Source organism: Rissa tridactyla, chromosome 3 (assembly GCF_028500815.1).
Source record: "Rissa tridactyla isolate bRisTri1 chromosome 3, bRisTri1.patW.cur.20221130, whole genome shotgun sequence".
Lineage (NCBI taxonomy): Eukaryota > Metazoa > Chordata > Aves > Charadriiformes > Laridae > Rissa > Rissa tridactyla.
The window spans coordinates 111372148-111386310 of NC_071468.1; the positions used below are offsets into that span (position 1 = coordinate 111372148).

General features: G+C 40.1%; 1 protein-coding gene across 3 annotated transcripts in view; it reads right to left on the reverse strand.

Annotated features, from left to right (window-relative positions):
• Positions 1-14163, reverse strand: part of ROCK2 (Rho associated coiled-coil containing protein kinase 2) — a 100464-nt gene that overhangs the window by 48537 nt on the left and 37764 nt on the right. For all 3 annotated transcript variants that reach the window (XM_054194205.1, XM_054194204.1, XM_054194203.1), the window contains exon 2: positions 7238-7319. In XM_054194205.1, the coding sequence (XP_054050180.1) occupies positions 7238-7319 (82 nt within the window). The remainder of the gene's footprint in view (positions 1-7237; positions 7320-14163) is intronic.

Below are 14163 nucleotides of genomic sequence, written 5' to 3' on the forward strand. Positions count from 1 at the left end.
ACTGGTTTGGCTTTGAGCTGCGAGTTGGAAAAGTTGACATCCAGAGGTCCTTCCCTAACCTGTGGAACACAAAAATGCAACTAAAAATTTCTTCTTCTGAGGAAAAGATTAGGTGTGAGGGAGAGATATTTAAAGGGAAAAAAAAAAAGTTAATACTGAGGGAAAGAGTCTGCTAGTAAAGTTGTAAGCACAGAGGCAACTAAAACCTCAAAAGCAGACAAATCTGCTACATTCAGTGTACTAATAAGACCGTGAAGTACTCCAGAGTGTGAACAGGAAAAGGAGTTGAGAGAATTCTGAGGCTGTTTTTTACAGTGAGTCATGAAAGCTTAGACGGGAAGCATAGGACAGCAACAGTGCTTCACCCACACCAAGTTAATTATTTTGTTCATGATGTGAACTGATTTTGCACTTTGAGAAGGGAAGACTGTGCTTGGAAGCTTACTTAATTGCAGATCAGAAGACAAGGAGGACAAATGCAAATTCACAGGAAGCAGCAGTAGAGAAGGAATATGAGCACATTGCAAGTCAGAGAGAACGTGCAATTACACGTGTCAACACAATGTTACATCTCACCAGGGAGAGGAATCACTCGAGTTTATTTTCAAATGTTTCTGAGATGTTTCAAATGTTTTCAGATGTGTGAGATGAGATGGCAGGGATTTAAACATGTTGAAAGAGTGTAGTTTTACATAGCTCCATTATTGGTCAGAAACTCACAGGAATACTTCTGCGTTCAAAATGTAATACAGAAATTACAAACAATGTTAATACAGCTTCAGTGAAACTGTTTAAGCACTAAACACTGCTGTTAAGCAGTGAAAAACCCAATAACTTGAAGAAGCAAATGAGACACCAACAGAGGACTTGCTAGTTTTATCATCCCTGTAAAATGCTGAGGATGGAGAAATCCTATTTGCCATATTAAAAGATGAATGGAACAAAATGGAGTATTTCAGTTGGAAGGGACCTACAATGATCATCTAGTCCAACTGCCTGACCACTGCAGGGCTGACCAAAAGTGAAAGCATGTTAATTAAATGCCTTGCCCAAATGTCTCTTGAATACAGACAGGCTTGGGGCATCGATCACCTCTCTAGGAAGCCTGTTCCAGTGTTTGACCACCCTCTCGGTAAAGAAATGGTTCCTAATGTCCAGTCTTCCCTGGTGCAACTTTGAACCATTCCCATGCGTCCTATCACTGGACGCCAGAGAGAAAAGATCGGCATCTTCTGCTCCACTTCCCCTCCCCAGGATGCTGGAGAGAGCAATGAGGTCACCCCTCCTAATTCCTTAAGCTAAGATTTAATAACCTTGGTTTAAAATAATCATCATCATCTAGGGATGCAGGTGTTGTGGAGGTATCAGTTATACATACAGACCGTCTATTTTGTCATAAAATTTAACAGATATAGAACAGATAATCAAAGCATGGAACTAACCTGTAACAAAAAATGGGCTGCCCCAAGGCAAGCTGAGGGAGACCCTGAAGCAATGTCATAATTGCAACATGCTGGATCATATGATTCAGTTCATGTATCACATAACATGTTCTAATTCAAGGTGCAGGAGACCTTTCCAACGCTATCCTTTTTAGTAGAGGACTGAATTTTCAGAAGGTTTCACACAGATGAGTTTGTACATTTATGGTATCTGTACGCACAGATACCACAGATTGTATCTTACAGCTTCATGAATTTGCAACAGCATGAAGACCAGAAGAAAAACGTCAGGTTTAAAGGAAGACATTAGATGGAGTCCCCAGCCCCAAAATATAATGGAATCTGTTAAAAATATTGTGACATTTGAGTAAAAGTCCTAAAATGTGAGAATGTCCCCACCTGTGACTCAGGTTTCTTCATTAACACAGGAAGGACCAGGAATGCTGGACAGCAAGAGTGTTTAAAGACAGCTTTTGATTTACGGCTTGAAAATGGCACTATAACCTTTAAACAAATGAAGCTTCACTTTCTGAAAGGGCAGAGTGTTTGGATCAGTCACTGACAGCTGGCAGCAAGAATGTGGCTGAAGGTTACAAGTGCTTGTGAAAATGGAATAAATACCTGACTAGAAGAGTGAAGGGGGGTGGGGACGAAGAGAAAACCAAGCATTTCTGCTCTTTCGGGGGGGGGGGGGCGGGGGGTTCATATCCAGGTTATTTTCTTAAAAGTTAAAAAGAACATGTATCAGGCAGTCCTGGGGTGTTTATATATGGGGAATAAAAATGCAAGGGAGCACAATTTTATCCCCACAGAGCAGACACAGTCAGTCAATGAGTGCTGCCATGGAGTACATTAAGTCAAAAGTTGCTGCCCTAGGCAAAAGTCTGGCCAGAAGTTAAACTGAAGTACAGCCAGGAAATGCTGCAATCCCGCACCCGCCCAAAACCAAACAAAAAAGCACAACAGAAAGACTGAAGTAATTAGGGGTGCATACATAATATCTGGTCAAAGGTGTGTGAGGAACAAGAAGCTGCTGGAGACCTTGCAGAAGCAGCAGAAACTAGAAGGCATAGCTCCAGACAGGCTAGCGCTTCCCCCTCCAGAGAAAAGAAACAGGAACACAAGAAGTATTTTGTCTTGCATAGACGAAAGGAGCGGAAGATAGGGAAACAGAAAGCGGCAGTCCTCTGACTTGCAGAGGACACATCCTGAGTTAATGAAAGTAAGCCTGATGGCAGAACTGAATTGCTTTGTATCTATAACGAATCCAAATGGAAAAGTGGTTAATAACGCTGACATACAACTTGTTTATATATCTAAGGCATCTAAAAACTGTGGCTCTAATTCATGCTCTTCTTGGGAAAAGTTTCTTATTTGATACCTCTCCCACAGCTACTCTTACCAAACAGCATCATTAAGAATGGAACCAGAGCCCAACCTGCTGAGATGTCTGCAAAGACCTGGCAAGGAGTGGCCTTCAAGAAGCAAAGAGAAAACCAGAGGGGCAATTAGCTCCTTAACTCAATGTAAGTTCTACAGTGCATTATATTTCTAAGATTCTTCTTAGCATCTGACGTTTCGTCTGTGTCACTGCCAGGAAGCGTGGAGCACAGAGAATCACAGTCATGGTAGGCATTAACACCGTACCAGGGAGCGCATTTCTGTTGGTATACATGGCCGGCACATGATTCAGCAACTGCAAGCAACACAACAAAATGTAAGGGAAGGAACCAGAACTATTATTTTTGCAAGAAGTTAAGATTAAAAGATAAATCTTCTAAGTAAGCAGTGTCTGCTTGGAGAGGAAAATGTCAAAAGCAACTTCCGAGGAAGTTTATTTGGGGGGTTGGCAAAGCTGCTGCATAAGTGACACACCTGTGCTAAACGTTCCTTCTACTGTAAATATGTCCATTGCTATTACACTCTAGAAGTTTGACAACTTCCGAAATGTCAGCAAACATTTTAAGAATGGAGGTTTCCAATTTTCGAGTGATGCTGGATAATGCATAGGAAGTCATCAATCCATTTAGGGAGGCAAGGCTTCTGGATGGTACCAGGCCTGTTGATGGCACGACTCCCTGTGCTGCTGTTTGGACTTCCTCAAAATCCATTCTTCATGCCCTTCTATTCCTGCTGATAAGATTATAAATGAGGAAATATTTTTAACTGTTGTTTAAAACTGTTGCTTAATTATCTGCTCCCAGAAGTTAAAGCAGCTAACAGGCTATGTAGTACCTGCATGGGATACCACCAAAAAAGGCACAAGCCACTAAGACATGATTCAACACTTGGCAAATCTCAGATGGCAGAAAAAGGGACTTGCAAGCTCAACCTGTTGTCACAGCCTAGATGACAGAAGAGGAAAAGACAAGACACCAAGAAAGATCTGTTACACCAAGCCCATGCTGGAAAGCTCAAGCTTCTTTTGTAAAATAAGCAAGCCAGTTTTTGCTCTCAGAGGACTATGAGATTCCTCTCATTGTTTTGGGAAATAAATATTAGGTTACACTTTCCTGTCCCATGCACACTCGAAAAAAGCAGCAATTTAACCAGAATCCTAAGAGTTGATTAAAGCAATACAGAAGACTAAAAACGAATGGTTGTAATATATGAGATACTCTGTGTGCCTCTTCTAATAAATACATGCTCTACTTTGGTTCAGTGCCTTAAAGAAAGTGGTAAGAAATCAGAAGAGTAAGGGAAAGCAGGCAATGAAAAGGCTTCTTGCGTATTAAACACATGAAGATGCTGCTTCTGCAGAGTAGTCACGGAAACAGGGTATACCAAACTACTATGGTACGGGCAACTAATAAATTGTAGCTTTGTGAAATGAGTTAAGACATTTGAGTTTTAGCTTGAAACTAGGAGTTGAGCTAAATATCAATTACTGTCTCAGCTGAGACACAAACTATTTAATCTTTAAATTAAAATAAGCTATTAATAAAACATTAACCTGATTAGCAATGACTTGCAGTTGATCTAAAGCAGGGTGTATCCACACTCCTGGGAATATGGCAGAAAAAATACATATTTCCTTCTCAAAGTGTTATTGTGGAAGAATTAAGTGATGAAATTGACTGCAAGTATGATGATTATTGCAGTGTTCTCCACAACTTTTGAAGATTTGTGTAATATAGATTAAAACAATTGTAAGCAACAACCCCGCCTCAGCTGCTTCACTTTGCAGTACCGAGTGCTAACTCCGAGGACGGCCCCGCCACCTTCCCACGGTTGCCTCAGGAAGCCTTGAGGAGGGACACAAGCTCCAGGCTCCCCGCACCAACCGCTCATCAAGGTCTGTCAGAACCTTTTGGATAATAATTCTCATCTAGGCATTTGCTACAGCTCTTCAGATGCTGAGAAAAATCAGAAGAGACAAGAACTCGCTGTTCCCTAAACCTAAGAGAGAAACAACTTACTGTTCCATAAATTCTCAATACAATCCCCAACTCTTCTTCCAAGTTCAAGGTAGCAAGAGGCTTCAGCCAGCACGTGTACACTCTTCCTTTCCACTGATAATTGCTACTCTCAGAACAGTTTCTGAAGAGACATGAGCTATGGGTTCAGCAACTTTAAATCACATAAAATGGCAATGCCAGTAAGAACCCAATTGTCCTCCCGTTTTTTCCTGCACCCGAGCAGCTCCCTTTGTCCTGGCACAAATATCAGTGAAGCAAAATGAAAGTCAGAAACTGGTCTTTGCTTCTCTTTTGCCTGAGTGGTTTTAACACGAAGAAACCGACAAACCAAGAACCCCAACTCTTTGCATTAATTCTGCTCAGTTCCTCAATCTGGTTCATAACAAACCACACAAACACCTACGTCGGAAAGGACTTTGAAACAAATTGCTGTGGCAGGACTAATGCAGTTGCAATGCTGAAACATTACCAGCTTCAAATGTTTACAAAAGTCTTATTTCAGAAATTTATTTTTTTTTAAAGTGTAAATCACAGAAGCTATGCAGCACTATTTTTCTTTCTCTCTCAGGCAGTGTGGAAACAGGAGAGGGGTTACATGGGTGATTCTTAAGAGAGATGCACGGCCTCACGACATGTGAGCCAAAATAGTCAGCTCTTAAATGCCCTTTTTTTTTTTTTGCAGTTCAACAGGTGAAAACTCTTCTTTAACTACAGTGAATTTTTTTGTAACACATCTCAGAATTTTTTTTAACTAGAGTCTGCCTATTTCAACTATAAAGTGTCATCTGATTTAAAAAAAAAAAGCAATAATAAAATTGTGAACTGGAGTATATTTTTGGGTTTCTGACATTGCTGGGAGCCTGCAGGCCGCATCAGATGCTTAGTAATATTTACTACAACAATAAGAAAGAAGCTGGAGTAGGAGAAGGAGCAACAGCCTTCAGAAAAGGGAAGACAGACAGCAAGAATGTTCATGGGCTACAGGAAAAAAAACCCAAAAAATTCTTCCCAAGGTTAAATTGTTTTCCCAAAATTGCTATTTTTAATAGCTAGATTCCATAAGCCACTGGTCTTCTGATCAGAAAAAGGCTTCCAATTTTGTCCTAGTGCAAAAATAGTATTTTAATGTAAAGGCTAATCTGAACAGCTCATAAAAGTTATGATACTGTCATTTACATAATTTTCACATTTGCTGTACATAGGGCTTTTCCCTCACATCACACTTACAATACACAGTTGGAGGTAACAAAAATTACTTAAAATGCTGTTTCTGACCCTTTCTTTCATAAATAACTGCTTGAATACCTTTGAACTCAAACAGAAAAATCTCAAGCTACATCCCTCCTAATCTGCTGTTTCTTATTTATTCTGTTTTCACTGACTTTTCTAAATGAGACTTTACTGGCCACTGTAAAGCTGTATGCCCAGCTATGGAGCTCTGCTAAACCTCACGGAGAAGCGCTGAATTCCAAACATAAGAACTCACCACAAGTGACTACACCGGCCACCATTTCACTGAGGAGCGTGAGTGGATATTCAAGTGGACCCCAGAGCAACGGTGGGCAGGCACACACAGCTCTTACCAGTAAAGGATCAGAAGAAGAGTTGCTGGTAAGACTGCATCTGCAGTAACCTTGATATACGCAATAGAAAAGTTTTGTTTCTTTTTAAAAAAATAGTATCTCAAAATAAGCTCACCACAAAGCACAGTTGTTCCAAGAAGGTTTACTCACTGCAACTTATATTTTAAAGCAAATACTACCCGATTTTTACACAAAAAAAAAATGTTGTTTGTATACATGGATAGAAAACACTTTAAGAAGACAAAACAGAGCTACTCTCATCTAAATCTTCCATTTTCATATGCTCAATAAACTCCAAGATCCTGTCTACAATTAATTTGGGGAGAATCACAAACATTTACAACAAAGGTCCAAAAATGCACCAAGAGATTTCAAGGTATAATAATTTAGTTTTTAAAATCAACAGAAGGCTTCTCTGTTAGATTAAATAAGACTGTATATACAGTGTTGACATTTTGAGTAATTAATTTCTAAAGAATAATAACAGGGATATGCTTTGCAAATTACATCACTGGGCATACTTAAGATAAAAAATAACATAAAGGGATTTTTCCAACTGTAGTTGGAAAAATTACAATCTACAGCTGGTATATTCCAACATATTTTCAGCAATACAATGACTCCCCAAAATGAAAATTCTCAGTAATCAATGGTCCTCCAAAGCCTTCTGAATATAGAAGCTCAGAGTTGTAAAAATTAGTAAAATGAAAATCAGCAATGCATTTCTGACCACTCATCTTCCCGTGACTGAGATCACAACAACGTCATTGTTTAAGGGTCACTTGCAACTTACATCTATTTAGGAAGTTATCAATGTTCTTGTTCTTCCTCAGCGCTGGATAATCCAGATCAAGGACCAAAGAATTCAAGCCATCCTGAGAAGAAATAAAAATAAGTTAATTGAGTTCTAAAATCATAACTAACAACTTTTTTTAAAACTACTACGCTGAGATGGATTATGTATTATTCAAGCATGCATTACATTCCTAGTAGGCAAATCAAACAAGCTCTCAAGGATGTTTATAAACCAGTCACCGCAAAGGAGCTAAAACACAGTGACTGGCTCCAAGTTGGTCTATAAACAGTACAGATACTTTACCACTGATTAGTGGCACTGGGACTTAAACTGGAGTGGTAGTTTTAATCTTGACCAGTAATCTTACTCATTAAACACTGATTTAAAATACTTAGTTCAGTCAATCTGCTTTTCTTATTTCCATTACACTTTTCCTGCATATTAAAAAAACTTTATGTTTGTATTATCCATATTATTGCTTTCATTACATTCTCTCTACCTTCTCATTCTGGATATTCAAAAACCAACCGCATATTTTTCTTCTTGGAAGCAAGACGTGACCTAAAGTTAAGACAATTCACCACATAATTCAAGCTCACAAGACCGGATTACTTTTTCGAAGTGTCTCAACAGAAGACAAGCCAGAGGTCTACATGCCGTTCTGCTACCAATTATCAATGTCTCTGTAGAGAACAATTGAGACCTCTTAAAATGGCAAGGGATGAGATCACCAACATCTAACTAAAAATAGTATTTGAAACGCCTGTTACAAGACTCAACTCAATTCCACCTTTCAGCAACCTAGAAAAACTTAAAAAAAATTACTCTTCAAAACACACAGCCCTTTCCAGTTACAGAAGGACAAACAAAAATAAAAATTAGTTTCAGATACTAAATGGAGACAGAGACGCCATTCATACTCAGCATCTGCAGTGTTCTGCCTGAACCGCTAGTTTTGCTCATTGCTCTAAGAACAAAATCCGGAGATTGTTTCTTCAGGTTTTTGAGCCTCGACAGGGCATCACACAGATTTAAGGCAGAGACCACTTTTGTTAGTAGGCAGCCAATAGAACTAGACAGCTTTTCAGTCTTCGTAATAACTGAGGCTATAGCTAAGAACCTGAAGATTTTGTGTTTATTTTCTTAATGTATCTGGGAAGGGGTCATTTCTGAGCAAATCTCAATAAAATTATTATACTCATTCTAATAATATATCTACTTGGATAGAGTTAAAGGCAACACCCAAGATTATCAAATACCTTCTGAATGCCAGATTATCCTAAATACACACCCAGAGATAAGTCTACCTCATCTGTGGAGACATCACTTTTCACCACAAAAAACCCATTAATGATTAACAACATTTTCAAAATTAAGAGATTCAATTGCCTTTTTGGTTTTTTTTTTAACTCCTAACAAATGAAAGTGTCTTGGGAAGCATGAATAGCAGCCATTAGACCACATGGAAAACACGACTTGCTCCAGAAATACCCATTCGAAGCCATTCTTGACAGGCTGGAGAAGTGGAGAGAGAGTATCACACAGTTCAACAAGGGGAAATGCCACGTCCTGCACCTGGGCAGGAATAACCCCAGGTGCATTTGCGCAATCTCCTACACAGAAGCTTGCCTTACTATTTGTTTTAAATTGATAGAAAAACATTATTAGCATCTCACTAGGATCACCCATTACAAGAGTATTACATTTATTATATTTGACATAACTATTATAAAACATCAGAGCCACACAGATGCATTAAAACACTGCATAAAGCATAAAACTCAAAAAAAGGTGAAAATTCAAAGAGGTCCATCCCAAGAAACAGGAAATCAAGCAAAGGCGGCAGGAGGCCTGCATGAATAAGTTAGGAGCTCCTCACTGAACTCAGACATGAAAAGGAAGCACAGAAGAGGTGGAAGAAGGGGCAAGTGACCCAGGAGGAGGGCAACTGATTGTGCAGGGATAGGGTTAGGAAAGCCAGGGCTGACCCAGAGGTGAATCTGGTGAAGGATGAGAAGGGCATCAAGAAAGGGTTCTGCAAGTACATAAGCAACAAAAGGAAGACTAGGGAATACGTGGGACAGCTGCTGAATAGGGCAGGGGAGCTGGTAACAAAGGACGTGCAAGGTATCCAATGCCTTCTTTGCCTCAGCCTTTACTGGTAAAACCAGCCTTCAGGAATCCCAGGCACCTCAGACCAGAGGAAAAGTCTGGAGCTCAGAAGACTTGGTGAAGGAGGACCAGGTGCCAAGACTGAGTGCTCCTGGACCAGGAGCACTGAAACAAACTGGACATGCAGCAGTTCATGGGCCCTGATGGGATCCACCCATGAGTGCTGAGGGAGCTGGCTGATGCCATTAAGAGGCCACTCTCAGTCTTCGAAAGATAATGGCAACTGGGAGAGGTGCCTGAAGACTGGAAAAGGGCAAACATCACTCCTGTCTTCAAGAACGACAAGGAGGAAGATTCAGAGAACTGCAGGCGGGCCAGCTTTACCTCAGTGCCTAGAAGGTGATGGAGAAAATGCTCCTGAAAACCATTTCCAAACACACAGAGAACAAGAAGGCACTGGGAGTAGTCAGCATGGATTTACGAAGGTGCTGTCATGCTTGGCAAGCTGATAGCCTTCTACGATTAAGTGACTACAGTGGTGAACAAGGAGAGATCAGAGGATCCTGTTTACCTCAATATTGTTAAGACTTTTGATACTGTCCTTCATAACATCCTGATAGACAAGGTGACAAAGTATGGGTTAGATGAATGAAGTGGATTAAAAACTGCCTGAAAGACTAGGCCCAGAAGATTGTGATCAGTGTCACAAAGTCCAGTCAGAAGCTAGTCACTAGTAGTACACCCCAGCACTCAACAATGAGGCCGGTAGTTTACCCTCTTCATTACACCTGCTGTGCCCTGCAGCAATACAAAACTGGGGGGAGTGGCTGACACAGCAAAGGATTGTGCTGCCATTCAAAGGGACCTCAACAGGCTGGAGAGCTGCACAGAGAGGAACATCACAAAGTTGAACAAGGGGAAATGCCAAGTCCTGCATCTGGGGAGGAATAACCCCAGACACCAGGTACAACCTGGGGCCTGACAAGCTGGAAAGCAGCTTTGCAAAGAAGAACCAGAGGGTCCTGGTGGACAACAAGCTGACCATGACCCAGTAATGCACCCCCACAGGAAAAAACGGCCAACAGCATCCTGTGCTGCACTAGGGAAGGCATTGTCAGCAGGTAAAGGGAGGTGATCCTTCCTCTCTACTCAGCACTGGTGAGGCCACACCTGGAATGCAGTGTCCAGTCCTGGACTCCCTAAACTAAGAAAGGCAGGGACTTACTGGAGCAAGTCCAGCAAAGGGCCATGAAGATTAAGGCACTGGAGCATCTCTCGTAAGAGGAGAGGCTCAGAGAGCTGGGACTCTTCAGCCTGGAGAAGAGAAGACTCAAAGCAGGGGATCTCATAAATATGTATGAGCCCCTAATGGGAAGAAATGAAGATAAGGTAGTGCGCACTGACAGGACAAGAGACAATGGGCACAAGGTAAAAAGTATGAAATTCCAACTGAACACAAGAAAACACTTTTTTCCCTGTGAGGGTGGTCAAGCGCTGGAACAGGTTGCCCAGAGAGGTTGGGGACTTTCCCATCAGTGGAGATATTCAAAACCTGACTGGATGCGGTCCCGAGCAACCTACTCTAGCTGGTCCTGCGTTGAGCAGGGGTGTTGGTCGAACTGATCTCTAGAGGTCCTTGCCAATCTCAACCATTCTGTAATGTAGCACCTACAATATTTCCAATGCCACATAGAGAAAAAGTAGAATTTTACTCCTGAATCTATGTAACATGAACTGTGTCATAAAGGTCCTATATATCACATTTTAGAACTTCCTTAAAAAAAAACCCAAAACATAAAGCACTGTTAATAAGCAAAAAGGGAAGTCAATGAAGAAGACACACTATCAACTGTTAGTTACTTTAAGAACAACATTTATAGGCATTATTTCAGTCTCAACCATAACTGTTCCTGCAAGACCCACTGTGGATAAAGAAGTGATGCAGTGGGACATCATACTCGTCTTCAGAGGGACAGAAGACTTAGTACCTATCCTTAAAATTTGATGATATTCTTACAAAAGACACAATAAAACTAAAACAAAGTAACAAAGTTGTTAAATTCTGGATTAGTCATTGCCTGAATCGCACAGGAACTTCCCAATAACCTGGACAAATCCCGCGGAAACTACACTGACTTGAGGTGACTTCCTGTAAAATAACGTAATAGAATCTGTAATACTAAACTCTTTATTTAGCAAACACTGCCTTCCAAAAAAGGATATCTCATTCTGTAGCACAGTGTGTCAGCAGAAATACGGATCTTCATCTTGCAACATGTAAAAAAGGACCATACTGAGTTGCCTGATGGAGAACAGCTGGGCCATCTTTTAAGATTTTACCCAGCACAATGGTAACAAACTCAGGTCCAATTTGCTGGTAGTTTACACACAGCAAACTACACAGTCCAACACTGAATGTGACTTGAAGCTATGCTTTGATTAATATATTTGCGGTATAACTGCATTAACATATGAGTGTAGTTTACAGTAGCAAAATAAGAGTCATTCTTACTCTTTAGAATCCCTTAATGTGATTAGAGTTTCACAATTGGTCCTGAGCATATTTTTACTGATGAATTACAGTTCTTGTTTCTACCGTACATATTCAAAAATAGAAACTAGTTCTCCAGGGCTCTGAGCACCTTCTTACTCTGTTTCTCTCTTCACAGTCTACTGCTTTATTTATCACTCCTTTTACATTCATCTTTCATATCTATTGAAACTATATTTTAATGATGACTAACAACCGGATAGACATTTTAAGGGAGATGTAAAAGCACTCTGCTAACACAAACCAATAAGGCATATTTTTGGGGGGGAAGAAAGGTGAGACCACACCTGATATTTTAATGCTTTTCATGGAAAGGTATTCTAGAGGTTGACCAAGTAAAACATTTATACTATGCTCTACTTATATCTTATGCACAAAGTCAGGGAAAAGAATAAAGTTATCATCCCTAACAGACATTTTAGTAAAGTAGGATTACAAGGTCCAAAACAACCATAACTTCCAATTTAAACTGAGCTGTATATTGTAATTTCAGATGTCACTGTTTTTTCCCCCCCGTGTCATTCCAATTCCACAGCCCTTTTGTGGGCTATAAAAACTAAAGAATCATATTTGCAGCTAATTTTTATATTAGCTCTTTCGGTCTCCTTTTCATGGACTTCTGGTAACAATTTTCACAAGCAGCTATTAATGAACTGAAATTTGAGGACAGAGCAGCTGCCTATTCTTAACGATTTGGAAGTGTCCTAACTCTTCAGGACAGTCAGCTACAGCTGGCGTCAGGGTGGTGATTAGTAGCAGCATCATGAGGAATAGAAAGAGCGTCAATTTTTTTTTTTTTTATCCCTGTGAACAAACCTTATTATCATACTCTTTTAAAGACAAGATTTCAAGCTCTCGAACATAATTTTAAGGTAAGGGATTTCAAGTTCATATCAACATGTAGTTTATGAAAGACTTGTCTTGCACATTAGCACTTTGTGAAAAGGTGTTTCCTTAAAGCTTTACATTTTCATTAAAAGGCCTAGTTTACATTACTTAACACGAAAATTGCACTTCAATTAAGAAGCTGGGTCAAAAGATAAGACAGTAAAAAAGACTGTTCAAACTGAAAAGAAGTAATCCAGGAAATGACATCTCCTCTGTCTAGGCCTCACAGATAAGTCACTTCAACCAGGAAATATGTTATTAAAGTGATTTCACTGTTCGCTTCCTCTTTCTGCTGTTACAAAAGGCTCAGAAGCTAACAGGCCAGAAATAGCAGCTTCCAAACAAACGCACCATTGGCAAAGACAGCTCTGCCCCCATCAAAACCCTTTTGCTAATGGCAAATGTGCTAAAATGTTCTCCACAGATTGTTTTCCAAGAGAAATGTCCAAACTTGATATTTTTGCAACACCCTCCTACACCAGGAGAAAAGTTCCTCATCACTCTGGCCGCAGCCACCGCCTTTAGGGACAACATGGAGCCTGGCTTTCCCAGCGAGCAGCTTGTACTGTTGCAGACCTGAATGAACTGAAGAAAAATCGGGCAAGAAAAGTTCAGGAGATACAAGAACTAAATGTTTATGGTCTTCTCTCACAAAAGGGGCAGTAATAAGAAAAAATAATGGTAGCTTCTAAATAGCAAGCTCAATGTTAATTCCAAGCAATCCCACTGAAGCCTTCACCAAATCAAACCACGCTGTGCCGATACCATTTTCTGAAATTAAAATAGATATTTGAACCTGTCTAACACTGATATGTACGTGTAAACTCCACAGGATGTCACAACAGCTTTGGCTCCTTCAATTTATTCCTCACTTTCACGATGAGCAGAAAGTAAAACTCAAGAACAAAAAGTAAAGACAGCTGAACAGAAGAGGTATCAGTTGCTCCAGGAAACAGTTCATAATCCTGCAGTAACTGGAAAATGTAAGAAGCCTGATCTTGTGAAAAATGTCCCTGCCACGGCAGAGGGATTGGACTAGATGATCTTTCAAGGTCCCTTCCAATCCAAACCCACGTGAGTCTATGAAAACTTCACTAAACTATTACATATAAGAAAACCAAAACACTATTCCTTTCCCCTTCCAAATCCTCAAATAAAATTTAATAAAATATGCTGCAATGGAAAGTAAGGATAGAAATATCTGTAACTTCAGATTACATTTTTCTAGTTTGACCTACATCTTTTTTAAGGCAGAACTTCCTAAACCCATGCACACAGGAACTGACCATCTAATGACTCTTCACCAGGATTAAACCCTCACTATAGTCTTCCATATGCCAAATGGACCCTTAATTAACTCTGGTCTTTCCTG